Here is a 25,858-nt window from a genome sequence, read left to right on the forward strand (position 1 = left end):
AAGTTATTTGAGCTCTGATCTCGGTTTGCTTATCTGTAAAAGGGGATAACACAAGTGTCTACCTTACAGGGCTGCTCTGAACGACATAATGTCCATAAAGCTTACGGCACCGAGCCTGACACGCAGCAAGCTGTGAAGTGGTTACCATCACTACTACCCTACGATGACTGCTATTACCTCTACTTCCGTTACTACGGACGGCTCTTCCAGATCCACAGAGGGATGTCTGCCCCACGCCGAGCCTGGCTGCCAAGCGACAAACAGAAGAGGTGCACACACCAGACGCCCGGCAGGGAGAACATCCTTACACTCATTTCTGCCCAATATTCATAGAAAGCTCTGCTCCAAGAAACAGTACTCGGAGGCCTACCTGCAACTTCTGACCTCCCAATCATGCTTCCTGATGCTCTCAAATCCCGAGTGTGGCAGGGAGTGGGATGATACCTTTACTGAACCACACTGTCCCCCATCTCTTTGTTCCCTGGATGATGCTTCGGGCCCCGCCTTCCACCCATGTTGTGGGCGCCGTGAGGATGCGGCTCAGTGGATGGCAGTGGCTTCTTCAGGGACCCTTGAACACTGTCCTTCTGCTCTTATCCCCAGAGATCAGGGGGCTTTGGCAGGACAATTGAAATGGTGTAAGGGGCTGCTGCAAAGCCTGGGATCCAGTTCGTGGCCGATGTCTCGTGAGCTACGTCTTCATGACACGTACTACTCTTGGCTCTTTTACCTTCCCATCCTCATTTGTTCTTATTTTTAGCAGATTTTCCTGGCAACTGTTGTTTGCATATTTCTAAGTGGCCACCAGGTCCCTTGTAGAACTAGGTAAGAGGAAAATCTTCCAATTGGAAATTAACTGATACAAGGCAGAATGAAATCATAACAATTGCTTTTAATTTTTTTATTAATTAATTTTTATTTTTGGCTGCATTGGGTCTTCATTGCTGGACGTGGGCTTTCTCTAGTTGTGTCGACGGCCTTCTCACTGTGGTGGCTTCTCTTGTTGCAGAACACGGGTTCTAGGCGTGCAGGCTTCAGTAGTTGTGGCACGTGGGCTTAGTTGCTCCGTGGCATGTGGGATCTTCCCGGACCAGGGCTCGAACCTGTGTCCCCTGCATTGGCAGGTGGATTCCTAACCACTGCGCCACCAGGGAAGTCCTGCTTTTAATTTTTTTAATCAATAAACTTTATCTTTTAGAGCAGTTTTAGGTCCACAGCAAAATTTATTGCTATCTTTTTTCTGAGTGCTTTCTTTCTATGTGCCAGCTGCAATCCTAGACATTTCATACTTGCTACTGCTTTTAATCCTCACAGCCCTGTCAAGGAGACATTATTAACCTTCTGTCCACAGATGAGGAAACTGAGATGTGTCGGGGTGATGCACCTCACCTGTGGTTCACAGCGCAGGCTCCTAGACCGTCTGCCTGACCCCCAAGTTCTACCCAGTGGTTTCCAAAGGCACAGGGAGTAGACAGGAGTAGTTAGAGAAAGGGATGGGTCAAGGAGGCATAAGCCTGGAAGAGTGGGTTGGTGCCCAGATAGGTCATTCTACAAATGGATCTGCCACCATTACACTAAAAAAAATAAAAATAAAAAAATTGAACTAGGGACTTCCCTGGTGGCGCAGTGGGGGACAAGCGTTCAAACCTTGGTCCGGGAAGTCCCACATGCCATGGAGCAACTAAGCCTGTTCACCAAAAGTACTGAGCCTGCGCTCTAGAGCCCGCGCGCCACAACTACTGAAGCCCGCGTGCCTAGAACCCGTGCTCCACAACAAGAGAAGCCACCGCAATGAGAAGCCCGCACACCACAACGAAGAGTAGCCCCCGCTTGCCACAACTAAGGAAAGCCTGTGCACAGCAACGAAGACCCAACGCAGCCAAAAATAAATAAATAAATAAAATTAAATAAAATTCTTAAAAAAAAAATGAACTACAACATAGGTGCAGAAAAGTGCACCTAGCACCCAGATCAAGAAATGGAACATTTCCAGACCCCAGAAGCCGTGTTCTGTTCCCTTTTGGTCACCGCTGATCCCAAAAGGAAACTACTATTTTTTTTTTTTTTTTAACTATAGGAGTATTTTATTTATTTATTTGTACAGCAGGTTCTTATTAGTTATCTATTTTATACATATTAGTGTGTACATGTCAATCCCAATTCATTCCCCCACCCCTGCCCCCGCTTTCCCCCCTTGGTGTCCATATGTTTGTTCTCTACATGTGTGTCTCTATTTCTCCTTTGCAAACTGGTTGGGAAACCACTCTTCTAACACCATAGATTTGCTTTGTCTGTGTTTGCACTTTAATCATACAGTCCAGGCTTTTTTTTTTTTTTGGCTTAATGTTATGCTTGACTTTCACTTATTTAATTTATTTATTTACTTAAATTTTTAATTTTATTATTATTATTTTTTGCGGTACGCAGGCCTCTCACTGTTGTGGCCTCTCCCGTTGCGGAGCACAGGCTCCAGACGCACAGGCTCAGCAGCCATGGCTCACGGGCCCAGCTGCTCTGCGGCGTGTGGGATCTTCCCAGACCGGGGCACGAACCCGTGTCCCCTGCATCGGCAGGCGGATTCTCAACCACTGCGCCACCAGGGAAGCCCTCACTTATTTTTAAAAGATTAATCTTTCCCTTAGATGTTTGGCCCTTAAACTAAGTAATCAGCATCCTTTCCTCAGAGTCTAAATTTGATCTGTGGATCAAGCCAGACCTCTGAGGGCTAAATACCACAACCTGTTCTTAGAGCCAACGGCTTTTCTTACCCTGCAGCAGGCCTCATATCCCAGGGCAGGAGGGGGAGGTTGTGGGAAATGGCCCTATGAGATGAGACTCCCCTCTCACTCAGGTCCTTTAGGTAGACACTCTTTATCTGATCATGAGTCAATACTGTTTGCTTGCTAGGGGGCTCAGAGCTGATTTGCAGCTCATTTCTACAACCACACAGGGCCTCATGCTGAGCCTCATGGCTATCAATTTCATCCCTGTGTTCATCTTGTCTGGTTTCTTTTTTCCCCCTGCTGATTTGTTTTAAAATCAGGTTGATTGGTAATTGGCTCAAAACCTTGGTAAGGTGGAAGCAGGGTATGTATTAACAGATAAATATATAAAGACTATAAATAGTCATCACTATTATATCAGACAGCCTCTGGGCCTCTGGCACTGGTTTTTGGAAATAACATTCATCCAATGGGATCTCAGAACAGTGCTTTGCAAACTTTAATGTGGACCCAAATCATCTGGGGAATCTTGCTTATATGCAGATTTTTAATCAGTAGGTCTGGGATAGGGCATTTCTAAAAAGTTTTAGCGGGGAGGGATAAATTAGGAGTTTGGGATTAATATATACACACTATTATATATAAAATAGATAACCAACAAGGACCTACTGTGTAACACAGGGAATTACATTCAATATTTTGTAATAACCTATAAGGGAAAAGAATCTGAAAAAGAATATATACATAAAAGAATATATATACATATGTGTATGTATAACCGAATCACTTTGCTGTACACCTGAAACTAACATAACATTGTAAATCAGCTATACTTCAATTAAAAAGAAAATAGGGGCTTCCCTGGTGGCGCAGTGGTTAAGAGTCCGCCTGCTGATGCAGGGGACGCGGGTTCGTGCCCCAGTCCGGGAGGATCCCACATGCCACGGAGCGGCTGGGCCTGTGAGCCATGGCCACTGAGGCTGTGCATCCGGAGCCTGTGCTCTGCAACGTGAGAGGCCACAACAGCGAGAGGCCCGTGTACAGCAAAAAAAAAAAAAAAGAAAAGAAAAAGAAAAGATTTTAAAGCAGAGACAATTCTCCTAGTCCGTGGTTGCTCTTTGAGCAGCAATGTCTTAAAAAACCATCTTAAGAATTTCTTCTACATTCTCAGAACCATTTCTGCCTCAGATTTCTTACCATCACCTTCCTAATTCCATCTACATAGCATAAAAAGTCCATCCTCAAAGAGACTAACAAATCCCAAATCTGAGATTTCTAGAATAATAGGACAGGGGCAGCCCACGGTATAAAAACAAGGTGGCCTATTTACAGAAGCACTGAGTTAAAACATGTTTTGTTATCCATTAGTTTTCTGCCCATCAGTTATGATTCATTACTTACTTCATCAGGGAGCTGAAGGATAGTAATGTTTTTTGAACGAAATGTGATTTCAAAAGTGATCACCAAGGTTGCATTTAAAGGACGCCTGTGGAGGACAAGAGTCTGGTTACTGCTGAGAAGCTGTACTCTGTGAGATCTCAACCTGCCCTCTGGATTTCACAGCAGGCCTGTCATTTCTCAAGCAATTAGGGTGAGGCACTGCTATGTGTTTGGCCCTGGGGGGTTGAGAGGTGGGGCCCCTGTGGCCAGTGAGAACACGAGAAGGTGGGAAACTGGCTGTGAATGCCACATGAGGTGTCCAGAGGCCGACAGGACCATGGCATCTGCTCTGGCGGGAAAGGCTTCTGAGAAGGGTCAGGTGGCAGGGAGCAGCATCCCTGGAAAGCAGTGAGATATGTCTGAGTGGGAGCAGCCCATAGGGACCTCAAGTCTGGGCTTAGAGGCCTGGAGTTAATTTGGAAGGTGGTGGAAAGCCGCTTAAGGATTCTGCAGAGGGGAGAGTTGTGCTGAGGGGGTGATGTGTCAGATTCACAAGGTGTTGATGTGCAGAAATGGCAGGATCTGGGGATGGAATGCGGGTCTGTTAGGGAGCCTTGGTCCCAAAGCTTTGGTTTGAGATCAGACGTCCTGGGAGAGGTGAGGGAAAGGGAGAAGGGTAAAGAGAAAAAAATAACAGCGTTCCAGATCTTCATCTTGGGGAATCCTCATGGCTGGGAGGCAAGAGTTGGACAAAGCAGGGAAGGATACAGAGGAGGTAGGCTCTCTGGCACGGTCTGGACTAGGTCGGCACCCTTGTGTGGGAACCAGCAGAGGGCAGCTAGAGAGACTCTCAGACAAGCCTCAGCAGGAGCACTGCACAGTGGGATCCACCCAATGCAGTTGGATGTGATCTCAGAAGCACTGCCAAGCGACTTAGCTCCTTGCCCCCAACCTCCAGGGCTCTCTTCAAATATTTCGAACCTTGGAAAAGACCACTTGGAAGTCTGGCATCAACTGCTGGTCACTCAAGGACTCTTCTCAGCTGGGGAAAAGGCTCACGTGTCATCCTCCTCCCGCTGGAAGCAAGGATTCAGCGGTTGGGGAGAGAGAGACTTTGGGACCTCGGTCTGCAGCCTAGGGCCGCTGCCTTTCTTTCCCTGGCTCGTCTTAAAGTGAAGAGGCAAGGGCATCACACTTAAAATATGAACAGACTGAGCCGGGGGTCAGCCCTGACCCAGCTGTGGGGTGAACGAGCTGGGCTGAGGACAAAGCTGGGCCTGGGAACTTACGGGAGGGAGATGCTGACGTTGGTGGAGCTTCCATTTTCCAGCTTCACGGTGGGAGGAACAGAGAAGTTGACTGTGGACTCTGGAACGACCCAAATCAGTGGCATGAGTCATGAAGTCAGAGAACTCAGGCCTACTGAGACGCTGGGAGGAGGGCCCCTGACACTTGAACTTGCGAAGTCTGATTTATAACCACCTCTATCCCCTAGGCAAAGACTCTGAGATTCTGAGGGGCTAAGTAAGTGATGGGACTGGAAATGTCCTTGTTATGCTCTCTCCCCTCCTGCTGCCAGAAACAGAGGGAGACACAGGCCTGAGGAGGAGATGCTGTAGCTTCCTCCTCTCCCACCGATGAGCTCTGAGGGTCTGTAGGAGTCACGCAGAAATAGAAACCATGGAGCCCCAAAACTGGTCCCAGTTTTTGGCCCAACTGGCCCAAAGGAAATCAAGCCACAATCTGGGACTGGAACACGTGGGCTTAAACCACCTCTTCAGATGGAAAGCACAATGGCTTCCTCTGTTCATGGAGCTAAACTGGCCCTGCAAAACCGGTCCTGTCCCTTCCTGTAGTCTCAGAGAGACACCTGGGGCCCAGCTAACCTGTTTCTAAAGAACCGCCTTTGGGCTCCTGTACAAACCCAGCTCACCCCATTCATTGATCCCCTTCCGGAGGCTGACTCTGCTGGGGATGCGGGAGACTGGTGAACAGTACATAGTTGCACTATGGGAGATTTCTTCTTGGCATTAAGATGCTAACTCAGGAGGTAGACGGATAGGCCTCGGGGGTGAGGGAGGAAGCAGGTTCGGGAAACCAAACACTCCAGGGCAACTTGGTCACAGACCAGGAGTGAGTTATCTTCTCTCTGACCTCTTCCTGTGTTCTCTGGGCAGCCCCGGCGCCCCAGGTGTTCTCAATGCCCCAGGCACGCGTCTACTTCACCTCCCTCACCTGAGGGCCTTCGCAACCTAAGGTGTGATCATGAACATAGACTGGGCTGGGAAGGGGGGGTGTCCACAGGGGGAAAGCAGGTGTTCAGTTTGATGAAGATGGTCCTTGTGTGGGTAGTGGCTACAGGTGGGGCCCAGGTCTCCCTCTTCCTCCAGGTCTCCCCAGACCCCTCAAAGGCAGAGACGAAGAACTGAAATTTTAGGTGCTCAGGTTGGAAGGAAACTTAAAAGTTCCCTAATTCAACCTCCACTGTCTGAGCCCCTTCTCAGTCCTCCTCCCTAGTAGTTTCTCTTCCTCTGTCCGGACACCTCGGGGGAGGGGAGGGGGGGGTGGAGAGTAACCTCATCTCCTCCAAGGGAACCTGCCAGCCTGAAACTTGCACTCCGGGGCCTGGCTCTGTGACCCGGGACCTCTCAGACCCCACCTGAGCCGCCTTGTCCAGGCTGGCCTGCAGGTGGATGCAGATGCAGGCTCTGGCCCATGCCTGCAAGTCTCCAAGCTGATTCCCACAGTCGGTTGCAGTCCCCACCCTGGCCCTTGGGAGGCCAAGCTGCTCAGAGCAGAGTAGGATGGTCCCCACCCACCACCCCCTCCTTAGGTGTATCTTTGGGGCCTGGAGGCAGCTCTGCCCCTCCTTGTTCACACTCACCTCTCTCATACCAGCCCGAGGCTCTGTTCTGGGCTGCACAGCTGAGGTAGGAGGACTTAAAGGTCCCTGCTGTTACTTTCTACCTAGAGCCTGAGGACCACATCAGATAAGCAAGACCCTGCCCAGGACAGGGATACTGAAAGTGATGCCAGGTAGCCACCCACATTCTGGGTCCCTTGGGGCTCTGCTGGGACTGTGGTCAGGGTGAGTGGGAGATCCGCATGGCCTTAACTCTTCCAGACTTTGAACTTTAAAAAAGGAGGTTGTGAGCTCTCAGAGAACCAAGTCAGAGTTCAACCACTTCCCCTCACTTAGCCCCAAGGAAGATGGCAGCGCTCAGCAGCTGAGAGACTGGGCTCTGGGTCACACAGTTCCCTCCTGGCTCTGTCACTTCTTAGCTGTGTGACCGAGAGTAAGGTACTTAACCTCCCTGAGCCTCCATTTCCTCACTTGTGAAATGGAGAGCACAGCACTACCTCCCTCCCAGGGGCACTGTGAAGATAAAGCGTGGTGACGTCTGTGATGCAATTTCCACACAGCCTGAGTGTGAAATAATTGCTGGTGACTATTCTTATCATCATGTAAACCCTGCAGGACATTTTTTAGCCCAAGATGGAAGGCAGTTAGCAAGCTGGCATCATATCATATCCTGGGAAAGCATGTTTTAAAGTTTGCCCCAGGGCAGGAGTCTCTGGACACCACATCCGAATAACCAAATGAGTCTTGGTGAGACTACCTGAAGGTTCCCCCAAGGAGAGTCTTTGCATTTTAAAAACTAATCCTTATTGGCACATCTCCCACTATGCCTCCCACCCCACGCCAGCCACTCTGCTGTACTGTGAACTCCCATTCTCAAATTACTATAACAGTGAGAGACGGGCAACGTGATCCCTATTTCGGATAGAAGAAAGTGGAGAAACCCATGAGGGCAAGTGTCCTGCTCACACAGCTCAGAAACGGTAGAGGCAAGATTTAAACCTAGGCCAGCCTGGTCCAGAGCGCAGGTCCTTGCCACTAGGTGGCAGCACCTCAAGATTCCACCCAAAGAAGTCAGGGGCAAAAAACTCTGAAGGCAAATGATCTCATCATTGGTCCTCTATTACCACTCCCGAAAGCAGAGACAAGTTTGGGAGAGACTTCTACCCTCCTTGGGCCTAAGTCAGCCCTCTGTATAATCGAGTGGTGGCAGTTGGATTTGTTCTTCTTTCCTAGGGCAGTGCATTAGCATGACTAATGGAGCTTTATTTAAAGCGGGCCAAGGCTCATGTACACACTTTGGGGCCTTAGTCCCAGACAATATGATCCGGCAGGTCTGGAGTGGGGCTCTGGCATTCGTATGGAAGAACACCGGACTCCATGGTGTTCTTTCTTTCTTGGAAGAAACCTCTTCTTTCTCGGAAATTGCTTACCCGCAAGGTGTGACTACAAGGTGACATGACTGATTGTTTAACAAACCTGGAAGAGCTGATCAGATGACCTGTGTTTTCTCAGAAGCTCAAGAGGCCAAATAATTGGAGCAGTGCACCCACTGCGCGTGGCTCTTGGGAAGCTTTGGCAAGGGTTTGCACAGTTTGTATAAGGTTAATTTGGAAACTTTAGCTGGGGGTTTTAAGATGTATTTGATTTGTTTTTGGCTGCGCTGCAAGGCTTGTGGGATCTTAGTTCCCTGACCAGGGATTGAACCCAGGCCCTTGGCAGTGAAAGCACCAAGTCCTAACCACTAGACTGCCAGGGAATTCCCAAGATGTATTTGATTTTTGACAACAGCCAGATGATCAAAATAATGGGCCTGGTGTCCATGGAGGCTCTACGCAGCTTTTTGTGGAAGGAATTTCAGCAATGTTTGGGCAGTGGAGAATCGATGGAATGATACAGGCCTCTAAGGGCCCTGCTCTGAAGGTCAAGCCTCACAAGGATGCACAAACCCTGACGTGTTTTTCGACAACCAGCCTGAATTCTGTGAGGCCCCTAGCCCTGCTTCATTCTGGTTCCTCGGTCCCTGTCTAAGGGAAGAGCTTTATCATACCAGGCAATGCCGGGCAGGCTCCTCAGCAGGTGTCTACCGCTTGGCAGAACCAGGTGCAACAAGGTGGCCACCTCACCTGCTTCTGCAGCATCTCCCAGGACCCATAACTCCCCTCTTTGAGGTCTACAGGGTGGGAACACAAGCTCTTCTCTACAGATATTATCCCAGATTTTCAGAGCTCCACAGTTTGATGTTGGTGATACAGAAAAGGGAATAGGGACCCCGGGGCAGAAGGCTAATTATCTGTGGAACCATCTGGCTCCCTGTAAAACTCCTGGACTCCAGACCTCGGTCTGCTCCACTCACTGGGTGCCCACCTGGCCAAGGGGCAGGCAGACACATGCAAGCTGGATGATCCTGAACTTTTGGCGGCAAACAAGTCAGGCTACTTACTCCATTTCCCTCTTTATCCACTTCTCAACTTACCACATTTCTCTATGAGCTTCAGGGGAAAAAGGCTAAAAATAACCAGCCACCTCCTTATCATGTTCCTCGATTTCAGTGAACTAGGATGAAAAACAAACAGCAAGAGAAGTTCAGGTTAAAGTTGGATCAGCTCAGCAACAAGTGGACAATAAGCCACCTGGAACCATGGCACGGACAGTTCCTAAAGGACTTCCACTTCACACCTGTGACTTCAATGGGCTTTGTATCACCAGCTTGGAGAAGGGGACCCCAGGGAGGACTTATCTTTGACATGTGGGGAAATGGGCTCAGAGAGGCTAAGTGGGTTGTGTAAGGTCCCACCCTGAGGATGTGGACAAATGCTGAATTTTTCCCTCTTCAACTGCTTTGTGCAACCTAGTAAACAGAAAGAAAGAATGCAGCCTTATTGGCTGGGGGTTCTTTTTTCCAGAAGATATTAAAACTGTGGTCAGATATTTGACTTTGTGAACCTATAAACCTTAAGGAAATTAACTTCATTTCCTGTCCTGGGATAAGCGTCTATGGGTTAATGCCACCAACCGACCCTTGATTAGGACATTTTCCTTTAACAAGTGTCACTTCTCTGGGACCGGCGGGGATCATTCACAAAGGGGACCCAGTGTGGGACAAGCCCCAGATCAGCCCCGTGGCAGCTCATTGGTTAAGTGAAGGAGATGGGTTGCTGCGTACCCATAACCCCCACGCACAACAGGTGAACCAAGGGTCAAGATGGGGCAGGTGAGCTTAAATATCTGTAACTTGGCTTCCACATGCTGCTTCAGTGTACAGTGCTCTGCCCTGCCACCTGTGACAGCCTCTGGGGATTTCTGCAGACTGTTGGAGAGCCATGAGAGGTCTGTGTGGAAACATCCCTGCCCCCCGCTCTGGTTTCAGTTTCCCCAAAAGGCCTCAAGAACCCTCCTGATACTCCCCTTCCTCGAAAAAGTCTCCCTGACTGCTTCAGCCTGCCTGACCTCCACTGCCCCTCCGTCTCCTCCAGGGGCCTCTCTGCCTGCTGCAGCTCCCCCGATCATTGGGTCTTATCTCAGGAGCTTTCCCACCTGCCGGCACCCATCTCCCCACTCTCTGGCCTCCTCTGGGGGCCTTGCCCTTGGCACTGTATCCCCGTGCTCTCTGCCCCTCTGCTTTCTGTACCCTGACCTGCGGGAAATTGCTCTCCTGTGTATGTGGAATGACCCCCCTCTCATTCTTGCCACTCTCTGCTCTTCACACTTGCTGATGTCCTCAAGCTCAGGATTCAGTTTGTTCCCCAGGGCAGAGTCTGGGTTTTCCTTGAGAACTCAGGCGCAGAATCAGGCCTAACCGGCTCCTCTCTCATTCCACAGGATTGGAATGTAGACTGAGGAACTCAAACTCTTGGACAGCAGAAGTTCCCTGGTCCTAGACGCTGACACACCTTGGAAGAAAGACATTAGGACAGATATAAAACGAACTTGAAAGATATGTGGTCGATGACAATGTTTGAAAAAGATCAGGTTAAAATTATACCCAGGGACTTCCCTAGTGGTCCAGTGGGTAAGACTGCGCACTCCCAATGCAGGGGGCCCGGGTTTGACCCCTGGCAGGGGAACCAGATTCCGCATGCATGCCGCAACTAAGAGTCCGCATGCCGCAACTAAAGATCCTGCGTGCCGCAACTAAGACCTGGCACAGCATGCATGCGTGCATAAATAAATAAAATATTAAAAATTATAATTATACACAAAAACTAGTGTTTTGTGAATGCTACGAGGTAGAAATGGAGAATTTCACCACAATGGGCTCTGTCTGACATGCTGCTCTTCCTGTGTAAGTTCTATTGATATATTCTAGGCCTCGCTCAGATGCCACCTGCTTCAAGAAGCCTCCCACTCCCAATCCCCTCCCAGGGGAAACCTGGGGTCAGGGGTTTCCTGTGGTAGCTCCACTTGGTCAGGTATCCGGTTAATCCTGTCACCTTTTGTACAACCTGGAACTCCCTGGATCTTCTTCTCTTGGAGAAGTAAAACAGATAGTGGCAAGGAATGTGTGCCCTGGAGAGTGACTGCACAGGTTTGAACCTGAGCTCCCCATTTATTAGCTGTGTGACTCTGGGGTGCTGCTTAACCTCCTCAAGCTCCAATTTCCTAAAGTGAAAACAGGAACAGTGGGAACTAAATCATAGGACTTAAATGAAATGACACGTTAAGCACGATTCGTGGTCCTTTTATCAGCAGTATTAAAATTTCAAGGGGAAGGGGTTGGTAAGAAAAAAAGGATGAGAAACAATGATGTAAAGTAAATACAGCAGTTGCCTAGGGCACTTAGCAGGCTCTCACAAAGCCTAGGTTGTAATTTTCCTCAACATTGTTGAAAAAGGCAGGGCCCAGTAGTCCTCCCTTCCTCCAGCTTGAAAGGCCCGGAGGGCGGGGCCGGGTCTCGTCCTGCCCACTCCCCCGTAGCCCAGCCCGGCGCTCAGCACCCCAAAAGGAGTTCCTGACGTGGTCCTCTCAGTGTCTCCCCTCTGCCAAGCAATCTGCAAACTCTGCGACCCAGATTCAGGCAGCAGCTAAGCAGAAAGCGGGGAAGGGACGCTAACCTGCACTGGAACAGAGCCTCCCACACCACCTCGCCAGTCCGGTGTCCCCTGCCTCCACTCACTACCACCCGAGCCCTTCAACCCGGGTGCTGTCCGGTGCCTCGAGGCCGGGGCTAGTGGCCGGGGAAGGAACCCTGGCGCGGCTGAGGGATGCTGGATGCGCGGCAGGCTGCCCAACTGACTTGCTGTGCCAGTCTCTAGGCCTCAGGGGGTCCGCCTGGGAAACGAGGCGGGGAGGCTGTCGGGGCCGCGTCGGCTCTCACCTGAGGTCCTCTAGGCTCAGGGGACCGACCATACGGGACGCAGGAGCCGCTTCGGACTGTACCAGCTTCCTCCGGCCGGCTTGACTTAGTGTGGGGCGAACCAGAAGTCACCTGACTCGAGCCACCTGATCCGCGGAGTACAGGTCTCGGCGCGGTGCACCCTGGGAGCTGTAGTTTTCCCGCGTCTCAGCGAGACAGTTTGGAGCTGGGGAGGAACGGAAGGGCTCAGGCAACTTGGCAGGCTCGGATATGTGGGAGGGTTAAGTCACTATTAGGGTCACAGAAGCTCTCGCATCCCCCAGCGAGACTCGGGGTACTGGTACTTTGGTGAGCAAGGCCGAAGCCTCTGGCCACATCGCAAACCCTGCCCTGCGGGGCGGGGCCTGTAGGTTCCGCCTTCCACCGCGGCTCCGCCTATAGCCGGGGACCGTCGCTCGTGGTGCGCGGGACTCGGCCTTCCTCAACCAATGGGAAGACGAGAATTCGTCGTGTTGAGCGTGGCTGGAAAGATTGGCAGGCGAGGCCCCGCCTCGGCGCCTCTGTCCCGGGTGAAGTGTGCTGGAAGGGGCGCCCCGGCCCCAGACTCAATCGCTGTCATGGCTGCACGGTCTGTCACTCTCGGCATCGACCTGGGCACCACGTCTGTGAAGGCGGCCCTGGTGGAGGCCGCGCGCGGCGACCCTTCCGGGTTCGTGGTACTGGCGAGCTGTGCCCGGCCTGCGCGGGCCGAGACTGCGGCCCAGAGCGCGGCAGCGGGGCCCCAGGTGAGGCAGCGCCCTGGAGCCTCGCCGCCTCCAGGAGCCTCCAGACACCCTCTTCCTCCTTAGAGAAGTCTCCCTGACAGCTCCAGCCTGCCTGATCTCTGCCTGCCCGCTGCAACTCCCTCGATCCGATAGATCTCCTCCCAGGAGCTTTCCCACCTGCTGGCACCGATCGCCCCACTCTCGGGCCTTCTTTGGGAGCCTTGACCTTGGCGCTATATCCCCGTGCTCTCTGCCCTCCACTTTCTGTATCCTGACCTGCAGGAAATTGCTCTCCTGCATGTGGAGCGATCTCAGGCTGCCTTCTCATTCTCGCGGCTCTCTGCTCCTCACATCTGCAGGTGTCCTCAAATTCAGGATTCAGCTTGTTCCCTAGGGCGGTGTCTGGGTTTTCCTTGAGAAATCAGACGCAAAATCCAGCGTAACCTGCCGCTCTCTCATCCCGCAGGAGTGGATTGTGGGTGGAGGAACTCAAACACTTGGACAGCAAAAGTCCCCTGGCCCCAAAGGCTGAGATACCTTGGAAGAAAGACGCCAGGACAGATAGACGTTGAGAGATACCTCAATTAAAATGTTAGAAAAAGGTCAGATTGATAATTCTACACGAAAACTAGTGTTTTGTGAAAGCTACAATATAGAAATGGAGAATTTCACCACAGTGGGCTCAATTGCAAGTTGTGGGTTCAGAAAGGACGTCAATCCTCAGAGATGGATTCCATTAATTCCTTGAAAAAGGTAGCTCTATGTTCAGTTCATTGATAATACAGATTAATATCAAGGAACTTTCTGTGTATCCTCATGACATTTTTTTTTTCCTGGATCTCAGCTTGTTCTTATAATTGAAATAGATGACCTCTATGGCCCCTTCCAGCCACAAACCTCGATTTTCTGAGCCAAACCCCACTCCCAATAGCTTTGTTTTTCACAAGCTCTTGCCACATACCTGGACTCAGTCCTTTAGGGTTCAGAGTCCATCTTGATCAGAAGCATTTCAGAGGATAAAGATTTCAGGAGCACTTCGCATTTTCATAGAGCCTTTCAAAATTAGCTTGGTTGGGGCATCAGGACATTTTAGAATGATTATCTCACTTCATGGACCATGAAGTGGAGGCAAAGTCAGCTCTGACCCTGTGGGGGTAAGCAGCAGAGCTGCGATTACAGGGGTGGGTTTTAGGCAGTGCCCTTTTCTCTTGAAATAGGGCCACTTCTTGAAAACTACTTTCCCCACTTCCCCCAGTGTCCAGCACAGTGTTCTGTGTTTACAGGCATGCCCAGTGCTCCACACCTGCCTAAGGGGGGGTTTAGGGGAGGCCGGTAATAGCCCCCCTTGCATCCTCCACATGTGTGTTGTGCTCTGGGACAAACAGCCTTGTTGTAATTTCACCTATAGCAGGATTTCTTCACCTTGGCACTGTTGATATTTGGAGATTGGATGATTCTTTGTTGTGGGGTGCTGTCCTGTGCGTTGTAGGATGTTCAGCAACATCCCTGGCCTCTAACCCACTGCATGCCAGTAGAACCCTCCTCCCCAGCTGAGACACCCAAAAATGCCTCCATATTGCCAAATGCCCCCGAGGGGACAAAAATCATCCCTGGGGTAAACACTACTGATCCATAGAAACACCTGGTGGCTCTGTTCTTTCCTCATATCCATATTTCTCACTCTTTAGAAGCATTGTGTACTCCATGGTCAACTTTGGCAGCTATGTGGAAGGTCAGACTTTTAGCTCTTTGCAACTTTAAAATATCAAGATTTTTGAGGGAAGCTCTGTGACCCTTTCTGTGTTATGAATTTTACCTGTCTGGGCCTCAGTTTCCCCATCTGTAAAAAGGGGTGTGGGGGAGGAGGGTTGAACGAATTCCTAAATTCTTTTTTCAAATCTGAATTTCTAGCATCTGATCTGAATGTAGACCACTTGATATTCTGAATCAAGGAATGGGGGCAGCGCCTTTCCTGTGACATTGTGGGTGTATCCACTGTCTGTCCAAGAATTGCTCCCCCATCACACTCACCACTAAAACTCCCCACATACTGAGTGCCTCCTTGCCTTCACTCCCCTCTGGCCTGTTTCACGCCTCTGCTGTCCTTACCTACACAGCTCACCCACCCTAGGCCCATTTTAAACAGCAGCTCCTCTGTCCTGCATTCATGTACCATCTGGGTTCATGCCACGTGGGAACTCTTTAAACCAGCACTGTGCAGTGCAAATGTGAGCCACACGCGTAATTTTCAACTTTCTGGTGCCCGTATCAAAAAACAGTAAAAAGGAACTGTAAAATTAAGTTTCATTGCTTATTATTTTAACCCAATGGATCCAAACATATCATTTCCATATGTAATAATCAATATAGAATTATTAATGAGATATTGTGCTTTTTTTCTCGTACTAAATCTGAAGTCTGGTGTGTAGATTTCAATTCAGACTAGCTGTGTGTAGCTGATGACTGGCATGTTGGACAGGGCAGGTGTAAACAAATGCCCCTTCCCTGCTTCCTTCTTCCTTTGCCCGCTGCCTTATTTCTTCCCTCCTGGGGGATCATGCATAGCCATGCATCTCCTCTCTGCCCCATCTTTTACTGCCCGCTCAGTTCTACTGTAGTCTCTCCTGCATAAAGAGTCTTGTTAGGATGTAGGGTTGCCTCCTCAACGAAATGCTCTGTGTTCCCTCTCCTCTCCTTCCCCAGCCCTACCCCTCCTCACCTTTCTTCTTTCTTCTCCTTCGATCATGTTTGTTTGGAGCCAAGAACTGCCACAGCCCAAGGCCAGCAGGCTGACAAATGAAGGCTTAACTCCAAGGAGGGGAGGCCTGCACTGCCCCCCGGAACAAATGCAAGCCCTCAGGGCATTCGGGAAATGTTTGCCAGATGGATGAACTGGAGCAAACACTAGGGCTGGTCCTCAGGTGCTTTAGTCCAGGAAGCCTTTCTTGCCTACACCTTTCCTGCTGGGTTCCTCCCTGCTGGGTTCCATCCTTCCTCTACCCCAATGCTCCATTGTGCCTTGCCAAAGACCTTTGCCTTATTTCTTCTTGCAGCATGGTCTTTCTTGTGTTTTCCTGTCCTGCTGGACTGTAAGCTCCTATAGGGCAGGGCAGTGCTTTTCTCAGCTCAGACTCTTCCACGGCAGCGGGCAGAGCCCACGCCATTGGCTGAACTTAACCCACAGAAGCGCCTCATCTGTGAAGGGAGAAGTGGGACCTCGCCCACCACGTTCCTACTCCAGGCCCCGCTGGAGGTGGTGGAGAACCCTCAGGCCCACATCCCCTCCTTGAGGCCCCTCAGCAGGTCCTGGAAGTGACCTCGGTGGAATTAGGTGGGCAACCACCACCCAGGAAGTCCCTGGCGCCTCTGCCCTCCTTCCCCTGCTTGTGTGTGTACCTCTGTCCAACGTATCCTGTTCTGTTTCCAGGGGCAAGAGCAGGATGTGAGGAGAATCATCCAGGCCCTCCACGAGTGCCTTGCTGCCCTTCCCCGGCAGCAGCTCTGCAAGGTCTGTGGCATTGGAGTGTCAGGACAGATGCACGGAGTCATGTTCTGGAAAACAGGCCAAGGTATGCTGAGCTTGGGGGTGATCACGTGCTGTTAACAATCACCCTGTGATCTCAGGTGGCCTCGGCCTGCAGCGGCTTGAAGCAGGGTTTTGGTTGCCCTGGCCAGAGACTGAAGTGCTGAATCCTAGCCACTAGACCACCAGGGACCAGAGGCCAGTGATAAGGCTCTAGCCCGTCGGCTTTGTAGAAATGAATTTCCACAAAGAGACAGAAAGTAGTGAAACAAGTAAAGTGTTTATTAGGAGGAAAAAGGGTATGTGTGTATAGACACACAGGCAGGCTCAGAGGGGCAGAGGCTCTCAGAGGCTCGCGCCCTCGTGGTAGTTTGAATCACTTATATGGGGCATTTCTTCTGATTTCCCTTGGCCAATCATCTTGCTTTGACTGGCTCTGAGTCCGTATTTGGTTTATCTCAGGGTCCTCCCCTGTGTGTGCGCACATCTCTTAGGCAAGATGGATTCTAGCAAAGAGGCCTATGGGTAGGTTGACATCACTTACTATGGAGTGGCACCCCTTCCCTTTTTGACCCCCGAGGAGCCTTTCTGTGCACGTGTACTTGGGAAGGGCTCCTTGATCTCGAGAATGAGGAATATGCGGTCTCTTTATCTTTTATCTGGACAGCCCTCAACTCTTCGCTCCGCTATTACCTTCATCTTGGAGTATCTGTCCGCAGGGGACAGACTCCAGCTGCTCAGCCTGGGGCCCTTTTATCTCCTGTCTCCCCTGGAACCAGAAAAGGGCTGCCAAGGGCTCTCTGTGAAGGGTCAGGTTATACTGCTGCCTCTTGCGTTTTGTGTACATCCTGTCCTGTTCAAAGGATGTAATGAAGTGAACTGTCCACTCACACATTATTCATGAACAGGGAGAGGGAGAAGAGTGAGTTCTCTCTGATTCTCTGTTGGATTCAGTGGAGTGGATCTTCCACAGCCTTCCCTTTCTTTGTGCCAGTGTCTTGGAGCATCAGTGCCAACAACCAAGAGATTAGTGTAGCTGTAAATTCCAAGACGCAGAGGAAACTCTTCTGAATTTAGGCATAGTTTTTGTTGTTTAACATAATCACAGATATTTGCGATTTTTCAGTTCCAGGGCACATCCTTTTCATGGGCACAGTTGCTAAGCATCATTTAGTTGGTCGTCTTCTTTCAGGAGGTCTGCCACAGTGCAGAGGTGGGTGGCCTGTTCTGTTTGGCCTCTAGGAGGAGTATTAAGCCAGGAAAACAGCAGTGAGCACTTCGCATGCCAGGTGCTGAGCTAAGTATGTTACCTGTGTGATCTCATTGAATTTTCCCAACACCCTTATGACGTGGGTTACATTACTCTCCCTCTTGTGCAGATGAGACCCGGAGGTTCAGAGAGGATAAAATAATATGCTCAGGGTCATGTGGCAGCAAGTAGCAACTCCAGCTTTTCTCTTTTTTAATTAATTAATTAATTAATTTTTTTTTCAGTACGCGGGCCTCTCACTGCTGTCGCCTCTCCCGTTGCGGAGCACAGGCTCTGGACGTGCAGGCTCAGCGGCCATGGCTCACAGGCCCAGCTGCTCCGCGGCATGTGGGATCCTCCCGGACCGGGGCATGAACCCGTGTCCCCTGCATCGGCAGGCGGACTCCCAACCACTGTGCCACCAGGGAAGCCCAATTAATTAATTTTTATTTTTGGCTGCGTTGGGTCTTTGTTGCTGCGCACGGGCTTTCTCTGGTTGCGGCGAGCAGGGACTTCTCTTGTTGCGGAGCACGGGCTCTAGGAGTGCGGGCTTCAGTAGTTGCAGCACGCAGGCTCAGTAGTTGTGGCTCGCGGGCTTAGTTACTCCACGGCATGTGGGATCTTCCTGGACCAGGGCTCGAACCCGTGTCCCCTGCATTGGCAGGCGGATTCTTAACCACTGTGCCACCAAGGAAGTCCCGTGACTCCAGCTTTTGAACTCAAGTCTGTCTGACTTCAGACACTGAACTTTGAAAGTCTCCCGGGAGGACCAGAGTCACAGGAGGACACACTAGCTCAATGAAGGGAGGAATTTCCCAACAGAATGTCCAAGGAAGGATTAGGCTCCTGTAGGAAGTATGAGCTCCTGTTATGGCAAGTGTTAAAAAAAATTTTTTTTTAAATTATAGAAAGTTCGACATAGACATAAAAGTAGGGAGAACAGCATTATGAACTGACACATACCCATCATCCAGCTTCAAAACTATCAACTTTTTACTGCAGGTGTTTTAAGCATAGTATGGATGGCTACTTTGCGGGGTGGAGGCTGTAGTTAAGGAGGCTGGACATTGGATTCACCCCTCCTCTGCCTAGAGGATCAGTGATTCCGATTCCCCTGGGCCAAGTGTGTGGTGACTTGCCTCTCGGTGGCTTGACAGGGGTCTGGTGGTGCATCCTTTGATCAGTCCCCAGGGGGGGCCTGGGTGACTGCAGAAGCCCACACAGGCTCTCCCCCTCCTCCTCTCCCTTTGTCTGCCTGTCGTCAGGCCAGCTGGGACCACAGGAGCTGCTCGGCTCCAATCCCCAGCAGGAGCGAAAGGCCAGTTCTGGTGTTAGAGCTGACCTCTCAGGGGGAGTCTAGGTTGTAAAAGTTTTTAAACTCCTTAATTTTGCATTAACGAGAATAAACGTCCTTTTAATACTAAAACCCTTCCCAAAGAGGACAGCAGAGATCTAATGATTGTGCTCCGGTCACACGCCTTCCTTTCTGCCCATCTCCTGGCCTCTGTAACGACCACACAAACCATCGCCCACATCGGTGGAGAGAGCTGCTTACTATTTCATGGGGCCCACCTGCATGCCTTCTTGTTTTGGTTTCAGTTTCTGGGAAGGAGAGCCGCTGTTTGACGATGATACCTGCTTAGCAGAGTGAGTGAAATCATATTTGAGATCAAGTCGTTCTGCTTTTAATAGCGGCTGTAATTCAGTTTGGTTTCGGGACCTACAATATATGAGGCTCTGTGCTGGGCCCCGCGGGAGACATAGAAACAGGATGCAGCCCTCGTCTTCCAGGGCTCGCTCAAGGCAGTCAACACAGACAGGCACCAGTAACCTGAGCGGAGAGCTAAGTGCTTCCACAAGGGTGCCAATTGGAGAAGAGAGGGAGTGACTAGTGTCTTCTGAGAGGCCTGTGGTTACACCAGTTTCCACATTCCATTTTCAGGCTCAGTAATAGCAGGAGAGAAGTGGGGATCATAAAATCAAGCTAAAAAGCCAGCAGCAGACAGGGAGAAATTATTCACTAGTATATAGTAGACAAAGGACGAATATGGGTGCATATAAAGAACAAATAACAAAGAAAGGACCAATGGCCCTGTGGAAAAATGGGCAGAGGAAACCAACAGGCAACTCCTAGAAGAGGAAATACAAATAGCTAATAAGCATATGAAAAGATGCTCGGTGTCATTAGGAATTAGGAAAATGCAGAGGAAAACAACAACGAGAAATCATTTTCCACCCACTGGCTTGTAAGAAAGCAGTTTGAGAATGTCAAGAGTTGGCAAAGGAGGTGGAATATTGGTTTTTAAAAATATCACTCCTGGTAGTATATATTAGCTTGGCCGTTTCAGAGGGCAGTTTGGCAGGGTGTTAAAAATAAGAGAGTTGGGCTTCCCTGGTGGCGCAGTGGTTGAGAGTCCGCCTGACGATGCAGGGGACACGGGTTCGTGCCCCGGTCCGGGAAGATCCCACATGCTGCGGAGCGGCTGGGCCCATGAGCCATGGCCGCTGAGCCTGCGCATCCGGGGCCTGTGCTCCGTAACGGGAGAGGCCACAACAGTGAGAGGCCTGTGTACTGCAAAAAAAAAAAAAAAAAAAAAAGATAAGAGAATTATAGCAACTACAGGAAGAAAACTTCCAACTGAACTAATATGAAACCCATTTGCTAATTGCCGGGGGTGAGGATAAAGCTTTTAAATTATACACTGTAAAAATAAGAGTTACTATGACTCAGTGGCCCTACTACTTAAAATCTGTTCAGGAAAAGGACTTTAACATGTATATGCAAAAGAGGCATAATCACGGTCACTCATGGCATCCTTGTTTATTGTAGTGAAAACTGTGACGTTTCCTCATGGGGGAGTGGTTAAATAAATGTTGGTACCTCATGTTGTAGAATGGTATGCAGTAGTTGAAAAGAATAAGGTGCATTCACATGTACTAACGTGGAAGGAATTCCAGGACATGTTGCTGGATGATAAAAACAACCACTAGAAAAATACATACAGTATGGTACTATTTGTTTTTAAAAAACAGACAAAACCAAAATATAATAAAACGCAGCCCAAATCAACCAAACCAAAGAGAATATGTTGTGTGAGTATAAAAACCCAACAACGGGACTTCCCTGGCGGTCCAGTGGTTAAGACTCCGCGCTTCCAGTGCAGGAGGTGCAGATTCGATCCCTGGTCAGGGAACTAAGATCCCACGTGCTGCGTGGCCAAAAAATAAAAAAAAACTCCACAAGTGCTAACAGTGACAGGAAGGGGGCTGGGACTCTGATGGGGATGGTCAAGCAGGCCTTTTGCTTTATCTGTAATATTTGAACATTTTATATTGAGAATGCCTTCACTTATCATTTGTATAATTAAAAAAACTTTTAAATTATTATTATTATTATTATTGCCAAAAAAAAGAAGAAAGTGAGAGAAAGAACATCCATCAGGCCAGATTCTGGAACAGACTGTCTGGACTTGAATCCTGCCTCTACCACTTAGTAGCTATGTGATCTTTGACAAGATGTTTTAAAGCTTCTCTGAGTTTCATATGTCTTATGTGAAAATGGGGATAAATATCACACCTATGTTGTAAGGCTAATATGTAGATTAAAAAAATTAATATTTTTAAAGTGCTTTGAACAATACCTGGTACATGGTAGGAACTCCGTATTTATTTTATAACACAAACAAAATAGTCCTAAAAGTAAAAAGAAGAGAAAGGGTCAAAAGAGTTTTGGAAGCAGATAAAAGGGTTGAAGAAAAAGCTTCAGATTTCCAGCTTTAGGGCTGGGATAAGAATCCCAGCTTTAGGCAGAAACATAGTTGTGAGGGTGGACCACCCCATCCCCAGCTTACTCCCTCCTCCTGGGTGAAACTTAGTAAGCTTCAGGTGCATATTATCTGTGACCGCTTCCCTGCTCTTCTTTTTTTTTTTTTTAAATGATTTTTATTGGAGTATAGTTGATTTACAATGTGTTAGTTTCTGCTGTACAGCAAAGTGAATCAGTTATACATATACATATATGCAGTCTTTTTTAGCTGCTTTTCCCATATAGGTCATTACAGAGGGATTGAGTAGAGTTCCCTGTGCTATACAGTAGGTCCTTTCTTTCCTTTCTTTCTTTCTTTCTTTTTTTTTTTTTTAAGGCCGCACCTTGGGGCCTGTGGAATCTTAGTTCCCTGACCAGGGATTGAACTGGACCCTCAGCAGTGAAAGCACTGAGTCCTAACCACTGGACTGCCAGGTCCTTATTAGTTAGGTCCTTATTAGTTATCTATTTTATACATAGCATTGTGTATATCTGAATCCCAATCTCCCAATTTATCTCTCCCCCACCCCATTCCCCCCTGGTAACCATAAGTTTGTTTTCTACATCTGTGACTCTATTTCTGTTTTGTAAATAAGTTAATTTGTACCTCTTTTTTTTTTTTTAGATTCCACATATAAGTGATATCATATGATATCACTTGCCTTTCTCTGTCTGCCTTACTTCACTCAGTATGACAATCTCTAGGTCCATCCACTCCCTGCTTTTCTGGGTACTGGCCAGAACCCCTGAGTGTGAGTGAAGCATTGTCATGGGTGATAAATTCTGTCCTATAACCTCACTAGCAGAGTAGTCTCAAGGACATGCTGGTGCCAGTCCGTTGCTCTTTTCTCCATTTTTGGTCATCTCCTTCGTTCCAGGTTGTGAATGGACAGAGGCAGGGGCTGCCCCTGTGTTCGAGCCCAGAGCCGTGAGCCACCTGGTAACGTGGCAGGATGGCCGGTGTGGCAGCAAGTTCCTGGCTTCTCTGCCCCGGCCAGAGTCTCATCTCAGTGTGGCCACAGGGTTTGGCTGCGCAACCATCTTCTGGCTTTTGAAAAATAGGTAGGGACACCTGTTGTTTGAATTGGGTGGCGGATTTGCAGGGGAACGAGAGTGGCTAGGGAGCTGTACCTCTAGCTGGTCAGCATCACTCCACGTGCTGGATTGTCCCTCAGTGAGTGTGGCCCAGCACAGGGTATAGTCACAAGACTTAGCCTTGGTCTACCACTGCTTCATTTTGCAGAGGGCTCTTATTGGTTATCTGATTCTCACCTAGAGGGGGAAAGAAGAGACCCGAGAGGGCAAGGGACTTGCCAAGGATCACATGATGGGTTCACGGTGGAATCAGGGCTGCTGAGAACGGCTGATGTCCTGCTTTCCCAGGCATGGTGTGTCCTCCTATGTGTACCCTCCCCTAAGGCTGACTCTGGCCAGCTTGGCTTGGAGGGGTTGGGAGGTTCAGCTGCTAGGGATCCACAGCCTGTGGGGTTCTGACTGCTACCCAGCTATGCCATGTCTAGTCCACACTGCCCACAGTTAGGTGCCGCACATGCTTTCAAGTCAATATTAAACCACGTTGAATTGTTTGGGGTATGAAAAACAGCCCAGAGTTCCTGAAGTCCTACGATGCAGCTGGCACTATCCATGACTATGTGGTTGCCATGCTGTGTGGCTTGACAAGACCCCTGATGTCCGACCAGAACGCCGCTAGCTGGGGATATTTCAACACCAGGAGCCAAAGCTGGAACTTGGAGACGTGAGTATAACCATGCAGGCTGGCTTGAGACTGAAGGGCAGCACCTCTAAAGCAGGAGCGTTAGTGGGGCTTTCCCATCTGGGAATAATGGAGGATTCCACGAGGCCAAAATCAGGTTCCAACACCCTCCAGCCTGTTCCAGTCCCCGGGCATGGGTGGGCCTTACTGTAAGTGAAGTTCTTGGGGAGGGGCGCCACCCACCACGCCGTGCTGCCTGCTCCTCCACTGTTGCCCAGACCTAGGGTGGGCTCCCCAGTTCTTTCTGTGCCCTGAGCCAGCCCGTAGATTCCAAAGAACAACATTCATTCTTTAACATATTATTTTATTTTTTTAACTTTTTATTTTATATTGGAGTATAGTTGATTAACCATGTTGTGTTAGTTTCAGGTGTACAGCAACGTGATTCAGTTATACATATACATGTATCTATTCTTTTTCAAATTCTTTTCCCGTTTAGGTTGTTACATAATATTGAGCAGAGTTCCCTGTGCTATACAGTAGGTCCTTGTGGGTTATCCATTTTAAATATAGCAGTGTGTACATGTCAATCCCAAATTCCCTAACTATCTCTCTCCCCCACCCTAATGTATTTTAAAATAGGGTTAAGAAATGGAAGTAGTAGGCTTAAGGGATGCCTTTTAAGTTCCCTTTAAGCAATCATTTGCCTTTTCAGGTCCAGCAGTCCAGTGCCCTATAAGTTCACTGCCTTCAGGGTCCAAATTCTGAGCTCTGTAATAAAACAAAAAGCACCTGGTAGTTCAGGTAAAGGACTTTCCAGCATGTTTTATAAAACTGGCAGCCCCGTGTTCACTAACCGCGAGTGATGGATGCATTTGGTATTCAGGAGACTGATGGGTTTGACTTTGGTTTGGCCTGTGCTAACCAGCTGTGACTTTGCTCTAAAACTCCAGCTTCCTCCCTTTGCACAGTGTTTGCTCTCCCTTCAAATGCAGGAGGCTGGATGCCGATGAAATCTGCCTCTTATCCAGTCCCTTCTGACCACCTCTGCTCAAACTGGTTGTGTTCTTCTCCAAAAGGCCCATCCCAAGCTCTTGAAAGCCAGGGTTCACTCTTTAAATAACTCAAGGCTTTTCCTCATGGTTTAAAAAAAGCCAAAGAGGCCCTCTGTATAAACACTGGATTCTGCCCTCCCTTCTTGAATGTGTATCCTATTGCGCTTTCCGTTGCTGAGTTTCCTGGAAACAACAGAAAACAGAAAACCAAGCACCAGGTAGATATGCTGTCCACTTTTGGTTTGCAGACTGAGGGACGCAGGCTTTCCCGTCCACCTACTCCCAGACGTCACCGACCCTGGCAACGTGGCAGGCAGAACTTCCCAGGCCTGGTTTGAGATCCCAAAGGGGACACAGGTGGGCGTGGCCTTGGGGGATTTGCAGGCCTCTGTCTATTCCTGTATGGCCCAAAGGACAGACGCAGGTAAGTCTGTCTTTGGTTCTCTCCTCAGACTTCTACTGGGGCCTCCTAAGCCCCAGCTCTGTGCCAGGGTCCGAGGGGCACACATAGCCAGCAGTCGCAGCGTCCTCTTGACCATTATGTTACAAACATGAAAAACACCCTCATCCCTACAGGTAAAGCCCCTGCCCCGGGAGCTTACAATTCAGCAGGGCAATTTCTGTCCTGACCACAGTCTGTGCCTTTCTTCTCTAGAGACAGGTGAGGGGAATGACTCTCTCTAGTTGGCTGGTTTCTATGTGTCTCCATGACCAAGAAAATAGATTATTATTCAATAGGTTAGGGGTTTTGTTATTGTGTGTTTGTCAACGAAAGTTCCTCGGTTCTGAGTAGAAGCGCAGACGTCCCTGTATTCCATGTAAGAGAGTCACAGTGAAGGGGAGACAGCAATCCAGGGCAGGGGCTGGCAAAGTTTTCCTGTAAAGGGCCAGATTGTAAATATTTTAAGCTTTGTGGGCCATTTTGTTTCTATCATAACTACTTAACATCTGTTGGGGCAGGAAAGCAGCCATAGCCAATGCATAAGTGAGTGGGTATAGCTGTGTTCCAATAAAACTTTATTTATAGAGGCTGAAATGTGAATTTCATAAAATTTTCATGTGTCATGAAATATTCTTCTCCTCTTCATTTCTTTTCAACCTTTTAAAAAGGTAAGAACACGCTACTGGGATTGTAAAATGGTGCAGTCCCTTTGGAAAACTGTCTAGCAGTTCTTCAAAAGTTAAACATGGAATTACCATGGGACCCTGCCATTCCACTCCTATGTGTATACTCAAAAGAATTGAAAACACATGTCCGCACAAAAAACGTGTACACAAATGTTCCTAGCAGCCTTATTCATAATAGCCAAAATGTAGAAACAACCTAAATGCCCATCGACTGATAAATGGATTTTTAAAATGTGGTGTATCCACAGAGCTAAAATGCTATAACATGTGAATGAAAGTGAAAGGCCACATACTATATTATTCCATTCCTGTGAAATGTCCAGAATATAGGCAAATCCATAGAGATAGAAAGCAGATTCAT

At 49.1% G+C, this 25,858-nt stretch overlaps 3 protein-coding genes across 9 annotated transcripts in view; 2 read left to right on the top strand and 1 right to left on the bottom strand.

Annotated features, from left to right (window-relative positions):
• Positions 1–8,586, top strand: part of TAX1BP3 (Tax1 binding protein 3) — a 21,160-nt gene extending 12,574 nt beyond the window's left edge. Inside the window, exon 4 of the mRNA XM_089900620.1 lies at positions 70–8,586. Within this exon, the coding sequence (XP_089756746.1) occupies positions 70–333 (264 nt within the window). The 3' untranslated portion in view covers positions 334–8,586. The remainder of the gene's footprint in view (positions 1–69) is intronic.
• CTNS (cystinosin, lysosomal cystine transporter) overlaps positions 1–13,355 on the bottom strand; it is a 21,237-nt gene extending 7,882 nt beyond the window's left edge. Inside the window, exons 1-4 of one of the 6 annotated variants that reach the window (XM_022595953.3) lie at positions 12,281–13,342; positions 9,440–9,519; positions 5,393–5,471; positions 4,125–4,209 (exon numbers count right to left, since the gene is read on the bottom strand). In XM_022595953.3, coding sequence (XP_022451661.1) covers positions 4,125–4,209; positions 5,393–5,471; positions 9,440–9,519; positions 12,281–12,312 — 276 coding nt within the window. In that variant the 5' untranslated portion in view covers positions 12,313–13,342. Of the gene's footprint in view, positions 1–4,124; positions 4,210–5,392; positions 8,587–9,439; positions 9,520–12,280 lie in introns of those variants that run through there. The other 5 variants (XM_089900615.1, XM_089900611.1, XM_089900613.1 and 2 more) reach the window with 5 other exon arrangements.
• SHPK (sedoheptulokinase) overlaps positions 11,873–25,858 on the top strand; it is a 22,933-nt gene continuing 8,947 nt past the window's right edge. For both annotated transcript variants that reach the window (XR_016388883.1, XM_022595627.3), the window contains exons 1-5: positions 11,873–13,044; positions 16,451–16,592; positions 22,479–22,662; positions 23,204–23,356; positions 24,618–24,793. Coding sequence is in view for 1 of the 2 variants with exons in the window: in XM_022595627.3 (XP_022451335.2) it covers positions 12,748–13,044; positions 16,451–16,592; positions 22,479–22,662; positions 23,204–23,356; positions 24,618–24,793 (952 nt within the window). In the remaining variant the exon portion in view is untranslated. The remainder of the gene's footprint in view (positions 13,045–16,450; positions 16,593–22,478; positions 22,663–23,203; positions 23,357–24,617; positions 24,794–25,858) is intronic.

The sequence above is a fragment of the Delphinapterus leucas genome, chromosome 19, assembly GCF_059928025.1.
Source record: "Delphinapterus leucas isolate spDelLeu-1000000601 "Yukka" chromosome 19, BTC_Dleu_Yukka2, whole genome shotgun sequence".
Taxonomy (NCBI): domain Eukaryota; kingdom Metazoa; phylum Chordata; class Mammalia; order Artiodactyla; family Monodontidae; genus Delphinapterus; species Delphinapterus leucas.